Consider the following 17497-nt stretch of genomic DNA (forward strand, 5'->3'; position numbering starts at 1 on the left):
GCGAAATAAAAATTACAAGATTTTTTTGGAAGTTAAAAATAAAAAGCTAAAAACTTTAACGGTGAAAAAAAATATTAAAGTTGTAACACTATGAATACTTAAAAACAAAACTTTAATGGTAAAAATAAAAAAGTCTTAAAATATTGTAAAACACTAAAACATTACCATCCTAAAAATAATACTATAAGTCAAAATAAAAATAAAAATCTAAAGAAGGCAAAATGACATCTTCATACCATGCTTATTAAAAAATAAAAAAAATAAACAGACAAGCAGAATTCTGAGCCAACAACCAACCATACTGCTTAACTATTTACGTGAATTCTTTTTATACAATATAATAATATGAATGATAAGTTATGGTAATTAAAATAGATGATAATGATAAATCAACCTAATTGGTGTGACTAAAGATATGCCTAATAGTAAGATGATGACATGTGAAAAAATCAAGAGGCAAAATTAGGAAAGAGAATTAGTGGAATACACATGTCAAATTAGTGGAAAGAGAGTTAGGTTGATTAATCATTTTTTTAAAATTGGTAAATATATAAATATATATATATATAATATTTTGTATTATTAAAATGGACTTTTTGTGACACATTTGGTAATCAAAATCGGAGGGGGTTGGAGTTAATTAATAAGCTTGACTTTGATTAAAAGTTGCTAAAATTAAAACGCATATGACACCATTTGAATTCTTGCTTTGCCCCCACATCCCCTCTTTTCTCATTTTGAATTTTCAAGACCGTTTGTTCTCTCTCTCTTCTCTCTTTCTCCTACTCAAAACACACACACAACACACAAACACACACACACACACACACACACACACACATCTGTCGGTGTGTGTTTTCGATTGTAGATCGATTAAGGTTAATTGTTTTTTCGATTTCATCTTTGGATCTTGACTCCCCTTTGTTAAGTTTCTTGAAATCTGTGCTAAAAGGTTTGAATCTTTTAGGACTTCTTTATAATCTTTATGTTGATTATTGAAATTAAATTCGTGGGGTTTTTCGAGTTTGTGATATTTATATTTCTTGAATTATGATTTAGCTTATTTTTTTGTTTTCAGTTTTAAATTAAAAAGTGATTATGATCTGGGGGATGTGTGATAGTGAGATCAGCCACTACAGAAAGTGATTTGAAAAATGATGGGTTGTTCTTCCGACGGTGTTGGTGTTACGAAAGGACTCGAGAAAATGCGATCTATGAACGGGTATGTTGGATTTCAAATTATGATTATTTCAAAATTAGGGTTTATTATATAAAAAGTTTCCAACTTTGTCACTTTAGCTCTATGAATTCGATTGATTCATTGCTATTTTATGTATTTGAACAAAGCGAACACTAGAAAAGCAAGGGCTTAGGTTTTGATAGGTGCCATCTCTGTAAACTTAGCTGTGATTAACAGTTTAGTACACATAATTGCTAGTGGTGACAAGTTTATGACTCCTTACAAAAATGTCCATGAAACCGTTACAGCAGCTATGTGTATATATATATATTATCGTTATCATACAAGTTGATTAATAAAAGTATGCTACCATTTATAGGAGGACGAGTGGCCCTACAAGGCGATCGACAAAGGGGCAGTGGTCTGCAGAAGAGGTATAAACAAACTTTATGCTGTTTCAGGACTTGCAACATAGTGTTACTTATTATGTTCTCAGTTTCTGCTTGTCTATTTATTGCTCATGTAGTTTGGGCTATAACAATCAATTCAACTACATTGTTGATTTCATAACCTTTCCATCTTGTTATTCTGGTTATGTTCATGTGTAATAATTTAAATGTTTTGTTGTGTATGTTACTTCTTTATCTGTACTGCGTATATTGCTTTCACTATGTACCAGGAAGCTAATTGCTTTTATACTTTCTCTTTTTAATGCACCCACCCCTATCAGTATACTTTTTATACCTATTCTGGTGTCCTGTATATAAAATTTTGTTGCTTGGTGTCACAGATTCAATCTTGTGTGTGTGTATAGAATTTTTATATATTATTATATAACCTTGTTTCATCACCTGTAGGATGAAATACTATGTAAAGCTGTTCAGCAATTCAATGGAAAGAACTGGAAAAAAATAGGTATCATTTTTATCTTTTGTATCATCTTTTCTATCTACGGTTATGGTGATTTTGAGGGAACATATTCAAACATTCTTGCACTGTCTATTATTGTAACATCAAATCTTTGTAGGTTAAGCTTCGTTCTTATGACACATGTGTACATGTGTTGTTATGTCTTTGAGTTGGAGACAATTAGAAGCTTTGTTTCTTCATAAGGTTTTAATCTCAAATGTGTAGTTAAATTAGCAATATAGCTGAAGGCTCTTTTGTGAGTATTTGTCAGGGCATACGATTTTCATAATTTGAATACTTTTTTCTTACTTTTATAGTTTTATAGTTATGGATACTCGATGAGTAATATTAGGTCTACATATTTTTCTACACCCTAACATTACAACATTTCCAGCGGAGTGTTTCAAGGACCGAACTGATGTTCAGTGCTTGCATCGATGGCAGAAAGTTTTAAACCCAGAGCTTGTTAAAGGGCCATGGTCAAAAGAGGTTAGTCACAATTTTTTGGATTATTTAGCAAATTGTAATTTGTAAACATATTGCCAGCTACTTGCAAATGTGACAAATGTATTCAAGGTATCTGAATATCTAGTGTTTCAAGTTTTATTAGCAGAAATTATGTCCAGACTGCTTTTTAGACATAACACCGTGCTTATATTTTTGTTGAACTCTATTTTTGGCTGCATCATCAGCCCTGTGTTAAACATCACTAATAGTTTTAACTTTTCATAACATACTTAGGAAGATGAAGTAATAATTCGTCTAGTTGAACAATATGGAGCTAAAAAATGGTCCACAATAGCGCAACATCTACCTGGTCGCATTGGGAAGCAGTGTCGGGAGAGGTTAGATTTCTTCATCTCATAATTTTATTGTTTTCCCCAACAAATCTGTTTGCCTGATGTAATTACTAATCGCAATGTATGATATATTTACGTAAGATTACAGGGTTACTTTGTTTCAGTATAATGTAAGTAACTTTTTGAATAATAGAAGCTCAAAGATTTTATTGATCAAAAATACACATAGGGTGACTTTCCAATTTCTATTCGTTTGATCCATTCTCTTTTAAGCCAATTCGTTCAATTGCTTCGATCTATATAACTGGTTATGATTAATAAAAAAATGAAATCTTGGTTTGATTGGCCCATTCATAATATGTGAAGGGGTTTGACCATGCCAGCTCCAGTGGTATATAGCATCCAACACTATCCCTTTGTTTACACCTTTTAGGCATGGAAGAGTGAAATTTTGTTAAGACCTATAATCTGCATTTTTCCTTCATCTGCTAGTTTTGCAACTGACTATTTAAGATGTTGCTTCTGTCAAATGACTCAAATCTTAGTGGTTTGTTTCTACTATTTACAACTGCTTAATATTGTTCTGATCTTCTCTTCAGGTGGCACAACCATTTGAATCCTAACATAAACAAGGAGGCTTGGAGCCAGGAAGAGGAATTAGCGTTGATTCACGCCCATCAAGTTTATGGTAATAAGTGGGCAGAGTTGACAAAGTTCTTGCCTGGTCGGTAAGCTTACTTTTACCTTGGAAAAATAATAATAATAATAATAAGGAACTCAATTTTTACCTGTTGATAGAGGCGGTAAAAATGGGAAGTTAGTAATTTTGTTTGGTACGAGTTGGGGATGACCTGAAACAGTTTGTTCTTATGAAAGAACCTTTATGAAGAATTTTTGTATTACTGGGAGTCTAGGAATCTAGGATGATAGCAAATATATGTTTTTAAACAGGAATATGAATTTGTGTATGATTTTTCACTTTGGGCGACTTTCGAACCACTTGACCCATTTATGTTTCAGTTATACTTTTTGACTTAAACCCCTTTTGACCCCATGGAGATAAAATATAAGTTGGTTGTCTCCGTCATCAACATCTACTTTACAAAAGGATTTATCCTATTTACACACTCAAACTATATGTTAGTTTTACATAAAAACATTCATGTGCATCTATGTTTATGCTTAGTAACATGTGTCATTGCTGATGTGATTTTCAGTTCAGACAATGCTATTAAAAATCATTGGAATAGTTCTGTTAAGAAAAAATTGGACTCCTACTTGGCATCAGGCTTGCTTGCACATTCCCAAGTTTTACCTCATGTCAGCCAAACAAATCAATCGACTGCTTCTACTTCGTCATGGGTGCAACAGTGTAGCGGAGATGTTACAGAGGCTGAGGATATCTCTGAATGCAGTCAAGGTTCAGTTTTTGTGGGATCTACATCCACTAGCATTATGCCAACTGCAATTGCTGTATACTCTCAAAATGAAAACCAACCACCTCAAAATTCAACCAAGATGGCCGAACAGTGTTTCTCGCATGAGTGGGTACCTGCAGATAAAGATTGGCAAATTTCTTCTGACAAATTACAAAAGCTTCCTTTACTAGACATGACTGAAGATTCAGAATTCTTCAACTGTATAGATGTTGATCCAATACAATGTTCGGGAAACATGGTTGGTGGTTGTGATGTCGCAGAAAATATGTTGATATCTCAAGATTTGTACAATTGTCCATATAGCAATCAAGGTGATGGATCTTCAGAATTAGTTGGTGAAGTTCCTAATGATGATGCAGATGCTTTAAACTCACAATCATATTATTCGGACTTGCTACTAACATCATGTTATCAGTCTATGTACATGCCTTTAGACAGTGAATCCCATCAATTTAGGGATCTTCCAAATGAAGCCAGCAATGCTCAATTATGTGATGGTCAAACTGATGTGGAGTCAAAAGACAGCGAATCCCATCAATTTAGTTGTCTTCCAAATGAAGCTAGCAATGTTCAATTATGTGATGGTCAAACTGATGTGGAGTCAAAAGAAGACAGTGAATCCCATCAATTTAGTTGTCTTCCAATTGAAGCTAGCAATGTTCATTTATGTGACGGTCAGAATGATGTGGAGTCAAAAGATCAAGTTAATGACTCCTTGCAACTAAATGATGTTTTAAATCATCCATCAGTTGATATATCAGAAAATACCGGAATATTATCTTATGATCCTCCACGTTTCCCAAGCTTAGACATTCCTTTTTTTAGCTGTGATCTAGTACAATATGGTGGTGATGCACAACATGAATATAGTCCCCTTGGCATTCGAAAGCTGATGATGTCATCTATGAACTGTTTTAGCCCTTACAGATTATGGGACTCACCTACACGGGTTGACAGCCCAGAAGCTGTGCTGAAAAGTGCTGCAAAGACTTTCACATGTACGCCATCTATCTTAAAGAAGAGAAACAGAGATATGTGTTCACCCTTGTCTGAGAAAAGATGTGAAAAGAAGCTAGAGTGCTCCTCTTTCTCCAATTTGGCCAGGGATTTCTCTCGGTTAGACGTGTTTGCTGAAAATAAGAGCCAACAGTCTCCATCTTCAAGCGACAAACAAGACGCTGAAGCATTTCATGAAGATAAAGAAAATTTGTTTCCTTCTATTGAATGGACAGAAAAGGAAGGTGTAAACGGCTCAATACTAAAAGTTAGTGCAAAACAGAAAACTATTTCTTACAATAGTTATTGTTAGATTTCTTTGTTGAATGACAATATTTCCTTTTTCAGATGTGTCATGTGCGCGAGTCATCTGGAATTCTGACAGAAAGGAACATGGATAATCTGTCATTCTTTTCACCTGATAAAGTTACCAACAAATCTGAAACACCCAAGGGCTCAAATGCCAGGGATTCTGGAAAACAAAGGTCCAAATGTTCAGAAGCTTTGCCGGAGGAAATTACTGCCAAGGAACCTTCTTGTGATGATCTAAGTGGTTCTCTTGTTACCCCTAGCATCGTACTCAGGAAGAAAGCAGGAGGTTTCCTTGCCACATCGACGCAATATGCTCCTTCATCTCAGATTCGTGTTGAAAATTCTGCAAACGATACTACAACTGAAACCTTTGGCATGTAAGATGTTTAGAAGTATCGGTTCCGTTTGAAATTATAAAATAAGGATTTTTACCTGATTAATTTAAAGGGAGGTGTAAAATATTCAGAGATAGGTAATGCATCAAACACTATCACAAAGACAAACTTTTAAAGTAAAAGTCTAAAGCTTAAACGAAGCAATTTTAAAAGTTGTATACCTTGGATCTCAAATAACTCAAAATGACCTGTTCATGAGTTGAGGTGTCAAAACTGCGTCCTCTTCTTTATCTTTCAAAACAGTTTAGCTTTTTTGTACGTAAGGATTTCCTTGCTAATATCTGTTTGCTGTTGTTTTCTTCCCCAGATTTGGTGAAACACCCTTTAAAAGAAGTTTTGATTCTCCTTCTGCATGGAAATCCCCTTGGTTCTCCTTTCTGCCTGGCCCAAGGGTTGATACAGATATAACGATTGAGGTAATGTGAAGGTTTCCTGCATTGAAGTCTTACAAAATTAAATTGCAGCTGGGTGGGTTGGGTACGTGTTCAATAAGGACCAAATACTCCTCTTTTGTTTTTGATAAGTTCATAATAATTATTGTATTAATCATGTTTACAAAAACAATATTACGACATTTTATAATATTTTTGATTGCATTTGAGATAAACAATATGAAAGAAGACAAAATTGCAACCTATAGCAAGATACCTTATAAGAAAGCCTCATGTCCTGTTTCATTTTATATGGGGATGTGGTTGCAGGATATCGGTTATTTTGTGAGCCCAAGGGAAAGAAGCTACGATGCTCTTGGATTAATGAGACAGCTTAGTGAGCATACTGCTACAGCATATGCCACTGCCCAGGAGGTCTTGGGTGACGAAACTCCTGATTCCCTACTAAACAAGAAATTTGCGGAAAAGGGAGAAAGGAGTCGGCAGGAATCAAAACTCTTGGTACGTCTTTTGGTTATATGGAAAATACATGATGGTCAAACCTTTTATTTTCTAATGAAGTTTCAACAAGGTTTTAATGCAAGTTCTTATAAATCTAGTATTTTAACTTGATCGGACTGACTTTAACATGATTAAGTATGTTTGACTTGCAGACGGAAAGACGGGTGTTGGATTTCAATGACTGTGGAAGTCCCGGCAAAGGAGTAGAGAGTGCAAGACCTTTAATAGGTTCAAGTTTCTCAAGTCCTTCGTATCTGTTGAAGAGCTGCAGGTGACTTGTAGCATGCAACATATACGAAGTTTATACGTGTGTAGCTCCCCATGATATTTTAGTATATATATGTAACATTATCTCTTATATATCATTACCATTGTATTATTTTTTAGTGAACTGCCTTTACTCCAACTAATTCATTCTTGTTATAGTGTCACCTGATCTCTTCGAAATCATCCCAGTGAGTTTCATTAGAAAGTGAGGGGGATTGTTTATGTTTTTGCATGTTCTTTGACAACTAAAAACATCGAGTATTTTTAGCTATTTGTGTTGTACAAAATGGGTAGGTGAATATAAATGGGTAAGCAGATCTATGTTGACAACTAAATGAATGATACACGTAGTTCGTTAAAAATGCTGGTTATATGTTAAATTCACCTATAATATTAATCCTAGAATGAAAACTTTATAATTTTCATATGGCTTGTCAAGAGTTTTTGTTCAACTTACACATTTGAGAAGATATCTTTTTGATCCTTCTATGTAGCTGCTGTGTACACATCTAAGTACAATCTCTGTATAATTCAAAGTAAAATAAATGTACACAATTTCATTAACTGACGTGGCAATCCTTGTTATGAAGAAGATGAACTAGTATGTAATGCAACTAAAGAAGCATAAATGCCATCTTTGATACTGACGAGTTTCTCATGTTTCCCTATCTCTGCAATGACTCCATTTTTTATGACAGCAATAACATCTGCTCCCTGGATTGTGGATAGCCTGTGAGCTACCACCACTGTGGTTCTGTGTACCATAACCTGATCAAGTGCATCTTGTACCACTTTCTCAGATTCAACGTCAAGGGCACTAGTCGCCTCATCTAGTAGCAATATCTTTGGAGCCTTTACCATTGCTCTTGCTATTGCAATTCTTTGTTTTTGCCCTCCCGACATCTGGATTCCTCTTTCACCTACAATTGTATCATACCCCTGATCGAATTCGCATGCAAATGTTTTGGACTGTATTAGTTAAAGCCGTCTATGCATGCCAACCCTTGTTCATGCACCAAAATCAAGTGATATCTTTAGACCTGGTAATTGTGAGTTGTGACCCATTTTCTTATTGATGGTCCCTTGGGATATTTTTAACCCCCAACAGGTCAAATTGGCCAATCTAAATATGAATCTAAAGGCCAAAAATTTCAGAATGGTGAAACTTGTTCAAAGTATATATCGTCTGATGAAAAAAACTCGTAAATCGACTTATAAGAAGATCCAGATCTTATTGTGATGATGTAGTCATTGTTAAAGGGTTGGTTATTATATTACAATATTTAAATTATAAAAGGGCTTAAAAAGTGTTTTTGGGTCAAGGCAAGCCAACCTACATGGTCTTGCCATGTGTGGGTGAGATTTTGCAAAAGGTAGAAAATCTGCTACCTAACCTGCCTGACCCTTGCCACCTGTGGGTGGGATTTTGCAATAGGTGTCAAATCTACAAAAATGAGTACTCTAATCTCTCTAAATAAAAAGGAAAAATTGGTGGCATTTTTTGGTCTATGTGGTTCATCTTGGTGCATGAAAACAAAGTGGATGGATGAAGGTTAGGATGTGTACCTTGTGTAAGCTACTGATGAACTTATGGGCATTTGCCAATTCTGCTGATTCTAAAACTTCTGCCTCAGTAGCATTGCCTTCCTTCCCATATGAAATGTTGGCACGAATTGTATCATTAAACAAGACCGGCTCTTGACTCACTAGACCCATCTGCTGCCTTAACCACTTCAACTTTAACTTTTGGATCACAACTCCATCAAGTGTTATCTGGCCCGAATCAGCATCATAGAACCTTTGCAGCAAAGAAACCACAGTAGATTTTCCACTTCCACTTTCTCCAACAAGAGCTACCGTCTTAATATTTAATTATCAAACACATCATCTTTGTTAGAAATATGTACCATTAAACATTGTTCCAAGATAGGAGTCATTATTGTAATGCTTCTTTTAATCTCAATACAATCCTTATAAAATTTTGTGATATACTTGTAAAAATATACTCGAAAATGGAACACACAAATGAACAAGTTGAAACATAAAAAGAGGCTACCTGGCCAGAATGAATATCCAAACAAAGGTCCTTGAAGATTTGAATGTCAGGTCTAGAAGGATACTTAAAGCTAACATGACTAAACTTGATATCACCCTTCACATTTTCTAGTATTGTTCCAGACTCATCAGTATAGTTTATAGTTGACTGCTGGTCAAGAAGAGCAAAAACTGAAGCTGCAGCAGTCTTGGCTTTTCCAGAGTCCGGAACAGAGGATCCTGATTGTGAAACACCCATGGCTACCATACTCAACCCCAAAAACACCTTCACATAAAGAGAAATGATGTATTATAAAAGAGGTAGTCACCACTATATTTAGAGGTAGCACGTTTGACCCATCACTTATGAACAGGTCAATTCGAGTTATGTTTTATTTTTAACTGTGTCAAAATGGTTAATATAAACCAAAAAAGTAAACAAGGCCAGTTGTATTGAATGCGGCTGGTAGTGTATCTCATATGTAGACACTAGACAACCTCGAAAATCTCTTTATCCGGAGAATCAGATTAATATAGTTATTCTAATCAGATTTAACACAATAACCATGTATAAATTTTTAAAAATATGGACAAAGAGTGTGTTGTGTCAACCCAAAGTGACCTGAACCATCGATGCCTATGTATAGAAAGTTGTTCAACTCCATTGAGCTATCACCCAATCCGTCCTTAATTAAAACCTTGTAAAATAAGTAAATTAAGCTCAGCTTACCTGGAAAACTTCAGGGAATGTAGTCTTACCAGCTTCAACTAAAAGAGCACCAATATAAAAGATAGCTGCATATACTAAATATAACAACAACAAGGATGACCCAAAACCAGCACCACTAATTAGACCTTGTTTGATTCCTACTCTTTTCGGTCCTTCACATTTTGTTTCATATAGCTTCATCACCTTATCTTCCGCAGAAAATGAAGCAACAGTTCTTATGCTTCCAACTGCATCACTAGCAACCTGACTTGCATCCTCATACAATTTCTGGAAACAAATTTTTAACTTTTCGTTAGGTGCAACTTTAGGGGTATGAAGTTATGATAGTAATAGACCCAGATTTCTTGTCCCATATTGATATTTGTACAAAAATACCTTGGTGGGTTTCCCATATTAAAGGAGCCATAAGCTAATGTTTACCCTTGAGAGTTTAGAGTTGAGTGTCTCCATTCTTGTAATTTTGGTGATACTTGTGGTAGTCAATTAGACTCATTGAACCGAACCAAGTAAATCTTTTGTGTTGTTTGCTTTTTCTATTTTCCATTATTGCTTTATCTCATTTTTACCCTTTTAACCACCTAGTCCATTTTGTCACCTTTATATTTATCATATGTTATATCCACTAAGAGATCAAGTAAAATAAATATGAATCAAGTAGTCACCTTTTTTTAAAAAAATTCTTAAAAGTTTTTTCCTAAAAAAAAAGTAGTCACCTTTGCATCAGCACTGAATCCACTGAGGAATTTCATCTGAAGGTATCCATTAATAGCCAGTAGTGGTAGCAATAGTAAAACTATAAAAGACAACTGCCAGTTTCCGATAAATGCGATGAGTAAACCACTGATTATTGTTGCTGTGTTCTGAACAATTACGGAAAGATTATCCCCAACCAAACCTCTTACAGATGCTGCATCTGCCGACAGTTTGGCTCCAATGATGCCACTTGAATTTTCTGCCTTGTCAAACCAGCTTATCTCCATCTGAACTATTTTCTCAAAGCACTTTAGTCGGATTCTCCATATAAGCTTACACCCAGCTATACTAAAGAAGTAGGTCCTCAATGGTGTGGCTATCAAACCTCCCAAACCAAGTAGAGCAAGCATCAAAGCCCAAAATGCCGAATCCTTGCGCAGTTCATGAGGTGGCTTATAAAAAGACTTTATAATAGTTGAAAGAAGATACCCAAACATAGGAAAGATAACACCATTGATTACAGCAGCTATCGAGCCTAGTATTATCACCAGAATTTCTGGCTTGTTCATATATGCCAAGCGGACAAGTGAGACATTTGAAGGCTTGAAGGATTCTGGTTTTTTATCATTATCAGGTATTGGTTCATCAGAGTTACTGAAAGAAAATGAATGTGGACTACTGTTATGGGTATTTGGTTGTTCTAGACTTAAGATAGATAAACGCTGACTTGAATGTCTTCTTAGAGCGACAGTGATCTCCTCATTGCTGCTTTCTTGGTTTTCTGAGTATTTGCTGAGCTCTTGTAATCTTACAAGCTGGTAATATGTACCTTCAGGATCTTGTAATAGTTTAGAGTGTGAACCTGAAAAGTTGGTTAAGTAGAATCAGAGATTCAGAGAACTAGTGTTGGACTAGATATCTAAATGTAGAACATACAATTCAGCTATCAATTATTAGAGATGGCAAGATGGGTGGGTCGGACAAATTAAGAACTTTGTTAAAACAGGATTCTACTGTATGCAATGAAACAGGCAGGTGTTGGTTGCCTATCAGACACTTTCTTATGCATATATGTTTTGTAATTTATATATGGTCAGTGAGTTACTTATAGTTAAAAACAAAAAAGTTAAGTGTTCGAAATTTCAGATAGTTTGATGCAACGAATACAGACTTTGAGTGATTTAACCCATTTGTCCCATTCATCTTTTAGCTTTTTTTTAAAAAAAATAATTTAATCTAACCTTTGGAGAAAAAACACAACCCAATCATTAAACAGGAATATTTGATAAAAGGTAGATAAGAAATGACCTTTCTCTACAATCTTGCCATCGTGAATAACTGCTATTACATCAGAGTTTATGATTGTGCTCAGGCGATGGGCTACAATAACGGTAGTTCTGTTAACCATAATTCTATCAAGTGCCTCTTGGACTACCCTCTCTGATTCTGCATCAAGAGCACTTGTAGCTTCATCCAGTAGTAAAATTCTTGGGTCCTTTAAGATTGCCCTGGCTATTGCTATTCTCTGCTTCTGTCCTCCAGATATATGAGTGCCATGATCACCAACCATTGTATCTAGCCCCTGAATGCATTTTGCCAAAACATAAACCATTATAGAAGACAATGGATACAAGAGAGTTTAGCTGGAAGAACCAAATGTACAGCAGAGTAATAACTAGAGATGGAATCATGGTGGGCTGACCAACTTGGATAAACAGCCAGAAATGGGTTGTGGTTGACCAAAAGCACTTTTTGTCCAAATTTTGGTACAAAAAGCTATAAACAGCTAATGTGTTAAGCTTATTACAAATATTAGAGTCTTAATACAACAATTTGGTTTTTGAAAAACAGGAATTATGTATGAAATATACACTTTTGCTGAGTTTAACCCATTTGAACCTTTTTTTTAAGATATTTTCTTCATGGTACTTGTTTGATCCATTATATATTAATATTCCAAATCAAGCCATCTCAAGTAAATGGACCAAAATTGCCATCTCAAGTAAATGGACCAAAATTGCCAGTTCTGATTATAACAGCTATATCCTTGTGCCGCAAGCGCTAAAGATAGTATATCCAAATGGGTTAAGCTTAAAACCTGGGGGAACTTGTCAATAAATTTGGCAGCATTGGCGAGCTCCGCAGCTGCGTTGATTTCATCAAGTGTTGCATCGTCCTTCCCGTAAGCAATATTATCTTTAATAGTGGAACTGAACAATACAGGTTCCTGGCTGACAAGACTGATCTTGCCTCTAAGCCACCTCAGTTGGTAGTCTTTAATATTGATGCCATCAATAACAACCTCGCCTTCTTGAGGGTCGTAAAACCTCTCAATGAGGCTGATTATTGTTGATTTCCCACTTCCACTATGTCCAACTAAAGCTGTGGTTGTGCCATATGGTATGACAAGAGAAAGCCCGCTAAAGATGTTCTCATCTGGTCTAGTTGGATAGCTGAAGGTAATGTCCCGTAATTCAATATCCCCACGAATATCGTCCAGTATCTGACCACTCGTGTCATAAGGGTCTATTTCCGACTTTCTGTTTATCACCTGGAACAGTTTAAAAGCTGCAACTTTCCCGGAGGTAAATGCACTTAAGCATTGCGAAGCCTGCCCTAAGGAACTGATTAACACATTTTTGAAGAAAATAAGTAAAATCACTAAAAACATGTATCGTAGCAAAGATCATGATCGATTCTATGAGATTATATGCATTTTCAGTATTAAACTAATTTATTTATTGCTACTAGTACTTAAAAGAGTAAGTTTCAAACTCATGGATCAATTTTTTTTAACCTGATGCACCAGAGCTTTTCGTAGTTGGAAAAAGAAACACACCTACAACGCATGTGAAAAAGTATTTCAAATAGCTGAATGGAATGTACTTACAAGGAGCTTATCATAAGTACGACCATTATACTTATCACTTTTCCTCCAGTATATCCCTTTTCCAGAATCATTTTGCCACCAAACCAAATGGCCAAAGCGTAGCAAGAAAGTACACAAAACATAAACATTCCAGAACCAAGTCCAGCAACCAGACCCTCTTGCACCCCAGCCGTGTAAGCTTTCTTAAGGGACTCGTCATACTTGGCGACAGTTTTTTTTTCACCTGTGAATGATGCAACCTGTATGTGGTAAACAGTGTCACTTGTGATAATCAGAATCAGGAAAAATTTATTTATGTATTACATAAAGGGAAAAGTTAAATCTCACGGTTCTTATAGAGCTAATTGTCTGTTCAACTACAGCTGCTCCAGCAGAATAAGCATTTTGACCTCTGGACATTAGCTTTGTAATAACAACAGTCATAAAGGCAGCTGAGATCACGATAGGAGGAATTGCAGATAACAACACTAGGGAAAGAAGCCACCCCTTCGAAAAAGCTATCACGAAGCCTCCAAAAAATGCTGAAACCAGTTGAATGAATTTCCCAACCTGAAAATGCAACAGGATAGCCTTTTAAATAGAAGTTTGAAACATTATAATTGAAGTGACTTTACTGATAAAATAGATGGGGTGGAGTAACTTGGGTAACGGGTCAAAGTGAGTAAAATTTTCCATTAAATAAATAGTGTATACAGTATGATGGCGTAAACTAGATTTTTTCAATAATAAAAATGTATCCTATATATTGAACAAAATGTTTAGGAGGCTCTTTATACATTAAAAATACACCTAAGGCAATACACAATCTTCTCAACCCTTCTGACGCAGATCTGTTTAAGATAATATAGATGGAGGAGGTTTTCCTTGTTCAATTACCCTGGGAGTTCGAGTCTTTAAACCGTAAGTTTTTTAAACATTTAACTTTTAACCGTTTCACCCGCTAAAGAAGGAATGGATCAAATGTGAGACCTCTGTGGCATTGCAGTTATACCTTTTCTCCCATAGCATCCTGAATAATAACAGTATCACCAGACATACGTTCCACAATTTCTCCAGTTTTGCTTTCCAGATCAAAAAATCCAACATCTTGTCTCAATATTGTTTTTAAGTATAAGCTTCTGATTCGTGCCGCCTGTCGTTCTCCAGTCACCATCCAGCACACCATCTCTAGAAAGTGAAAGTATGGCTTCTTAGTTAAAAACTAAAACCTCTTGTAATCAATCTAACAAACAGGTAGGTAGTGTAATACACTTACGTAAAAATGACGCCGCACCAGTTCCCAGAGCCAAGTAGACAAACTTGAGGGATACCTAAAGAACATAATAGTTAGTTAAGCAGTTAAAATAAGATACATATATATCAAATATTAAAGGTAGCATAATGGGCGGGTTTGACGGGTTGGGTAACAAGTCTAAACAGGTCAGGTGGGGTTGGTCTGGACTGTAATACTTTTTGTTCTAGACTTTTGACTGAAATTTATATGTTTTGTTGTTTAAGTTTCAAAATCTGCTACTGTAAATTTCTTCATCCGGTTACCGGATTTTCAACAACGTCATAGCTATATACACTGCCACATCATCACCGTGTCATCATAACAGGTGTCACATAACTCGTTTACATCTAATAGGAGGTAAAATACATACAGCAAAGAATGTATGAAACTTTGGTACATACTGAAAATGTTTCTGTTTAATATATACAATAGCAAAAGGTGTAAATTTACATATATTCCCAAATAGTTTGTATTAAATACTATATACTATTGCAATAAAAATCTGTTACTGTATTTTGAATAAAAGAAAATCATCCACAAGGGAATTTGCATTAAATATAAACATATACTTTTGGCACTATTGACCCTTTTCACTTGAAGCTGTTGTATTATTAATTTGTAGCAGTTTTGATTTACGGCCTAATATTTCAGTGTTTTATATTAAATTGGCATTGTTTAGAGATATACCTTGGAAATTTGATGAACAATGTCATTGTTATCTGTAGTCTCTCCAAAAGTATCAATTAGTTCCCCGAATATCACTGCCTGAATAGGCATGCTGATCCCATTTCCAATAGCATTAATTGTTCCGATTAACATAAGAAAATAGTCAACGGTGTCAGCAAAGGTAAAAAGCTTGTGATATGGGACTGCATCAGTTGCTTCCTTCTTCCTTTCAAGCATTTCTGGAGCTCCTGTTGCCGCTTGGCCTGACAAAGGACTTTCTGATGCAATGACTTCTTTTGGTTCCATTTCTTGAATGGAAATATTTTCCACGTCCATTATTCAGTGGCAAGACTTCTCCAAGTGCTTTATATATCACTGCCTAACAAACATGGATTGGCTATGAGTGAAAAGGACAATATATAATTTAAAGTATATTACTATAGCGAAAATGAGATTTTCGTTATATAGTTTTGAATAATATGCATGCAGTAACCATCAGCCGATTTATAAAAACTTATCTTTCAAAATTCTAACTAAAAGATAAATATATCATTGACAATTTAGTGAGGCTGTTGAGGCCGGCCTAGTGAGTAATGACTAGGTCTGAATCTTGTCTCTTCTCCTCAAAGTTTTGTGAGGCAGCGACAAATGTATTAGTGTAAACTGTGACCATTTAATAGATATAAACCAAACAAGTATATGACATATATATGAGGTCAATTGTCGTCGTATGTTCTTGATATCGAATCAAATCTAAAAGTTTAATGAAACTGAAGCAGGTCTAATGGGTTAAACGGGTAAAAAGTAAAACACCTATATCCAACATAGTTCTTGTATCTGGGTCTTGTGATCATATATAATACTTTAACGATTTACCTCAAACAAAAAGAAAAAACAGTGCACTAAAGTGTTGGCTGGCTGGCTGGCCAAGCCTCACCCTATCTGTTTTGCCACGCATAACATACTTGTTTTGACCCGTTATCCAATATACTTTTTTTTCCTATCTCTAGCTCTACCTTATGCACCAATGTAGCTCACACACACTACCAGGACATCACAATACTGAAAGAAGCACAATGAACATGATTACACCATGTAACTATGTAAGTGATCAAAAAGCAATTTAACTTACAAACACGTACTGTGGGCAGGGCAATCTGCTGTTACAAATTAAGCTGACAGACTGACAGTACTTGTACAATGAGTCTTGGTAAAAATCAAGTAAAGTCTAATCCCGTCTTGATGAAGACATGAGAATCATTTATTACTTCATTACCAACAATTCCAGCAGACAGAACTTTATAGAATCAGCATGGGCACCTAGGTATTCTGTTTACATTCTACTCAATGATAAGTTCTTCGTCAAGTGTCAACGTCTAAAGAAACAACCATTAATAGAACTTGTGGTATAGAGAGGGCAAGATGAAATTTTGAAATTTATGATGAGTGCAACTGAAGTAGAAATAAGGGAACAGCTAACTCCAAAACAAGAAAAACGCCACGAAGCTTTCTGCTGATGTAACAAGAAAAATGTATATCCACTTATGTCTAATTATTTTTTGTCCTTCACATGTTGGTTAAAATGTTCATTAAATGGCCTTTCCTGTCAATTCATCACCAAACATCGATTTAATCATTGCCTTGCCAACTGTTACGAATTTAGTAGTTTGTAATATCTGGTTATCAGATTACTCATTTGATATATTATGTTAAGAAGATATGCAACAAATGCATGCATGAATGCATATATATGTTTCTTATTTTATTTGTTCATAATTTGTATGTATGCTGTTGGATGTGTAAAGAGATCCTAAGGACTTCTTTGGTCTCATCACCTTCCTAATTAGTATTGGTCCTTATATTTTTAGCATATAACAAGAAGTTTTATGTTGGATGTGCATGTAATCCCATCATTTGGACACATGTTCTTGGATAATATATGGTCGTTGTGGTGAACGAGGTGTAACTGCCCTGCGCGTCGCTGCAGGTTGTTTATGCAATTCAAATCTCTAAATCCAAT

At 35.4% G+C, this 17497-nt stretch overlaps 2 protein-coding genes across 2 annotated transcripts; one reads left to right on the plus strand and one right to left on the minus strand.

Moving 5' to 3' along the window:
* The first annotated feature begins 816 nt into the window (after positions 1-816).
* On the plus strand, positions 817-7355 carry LOC122580831 (transcription factor MYB3R-1). Its single transcript, XM_043752989.1, has 12 exons — positions 817-878; positions 1079-1222; positions 1560-1614; positions 2038-2095; positions 2484-2578; positions 2831-2934; positions 3489-3617; positions 4107-5592; positions 5673-6013; positions 6339-6447; positions 6733-6924; positions 7077-7355. Exons 2-12 carry the CDS (start codon positions 1155-1157, stop codon positions 7197-7199), a joined length of 2760 nt encoding a protein of 919 aa, XP_043608924.1. The 5' UTR covers positions 817-878; positions 1079-1154; the 3' UTR covers positions 7200-7355.
* A 363-nt stretch (positions 7356-7718) lies between these two features.
* Positions 7719-15823, minus strand: LOC122597715 (ABC transporter B family member 21-like). The gene is made up of 12 exons (XM_043770283.1): positions 15499-15823; positions 14794-14848; positions 14530-14705; positions 13866-14087; positions 13539-13777; positions 12747-13272; positions 11957-12230; positions 10669-11510; positions 9956-10222; positions 9248-9511; positions 8758-9051; positions 7719-8130 (listed from the first exon to the last, which is right to left on the minus strand). The coding sequence occupies exons 1-12, from the start codon at positions 15811-15813 to the stop codon at positions 7774-7776; spliced, it is 3831 nt and encodes a 1276-aa protein (XP_043626218.1). The 5' UTR covers positions 15814-15823; the 3' UTR covers positions 7719-7773.
* Positions 15824-17497: the final 1674 nt, after the last annotated feature.

This window comes from Erigeron canadensis, chromosome 1 (genome assembly GCF_010389155.1).
Source record: "Erigeron canadensis isolate Cc75 chromosome 1, C_canadensis_v1, whole genome shotgun sequence".
Lineage (NCBI taxonomy): Eukaryota > Viridiplantae > Streptophyta > Magnoliopsida > Asterales > Asteraceae > Erigeron > Erigeron canadensis.

Excerpts from the sequence above, each read along its gene's own strand:
- LOC122580831 (XM_043752989.1), top strand. The coding sequence starts at position 1,155 with ATGATGGGTTGTTCTTCCGACGGTGTTGGTGTTACGAAAGGACTCGAG. Across the intron at positions 2,579-2,830 it reads AAGGGCCATGGTCAAAAGAG|GAAGATGAAGTAATAATTCG; the intron begins GTTAGTCACAAT and ends TAACATACTTAG. Across the intron at positions 6,014-6,338 it reads ACAACTGAAACCTTTGGCAT|ATTTGGTGAAACACCCTTTA; the intron begins GTAAGATGTTTA and ends TTTCTTCCCCAG.
- LOC122597715 (XM_043770283.1), bottom strand. The coding sequence starts at position 15,813 with ATGGACGTGGAAAATATTTCCATTCAAGAAATGGAACCAAAAGAAGTC. Across the intron at positions 12,231-12,746 it reads TTATTGACAAGTTCCCCCAG|GGGCTAGATACAATGGTTGG; the intron begins GTTTTAAGCTTA and ends AAATGCATTCAG. Across the intron at positions 9,052-9,247 it reads TGGATATTCATTCTGGCCAG|ACGGTAGCTCTTGTTGGAGA; the intron begins GTAGCCTCTTTT and ends TTAAATATTAAG.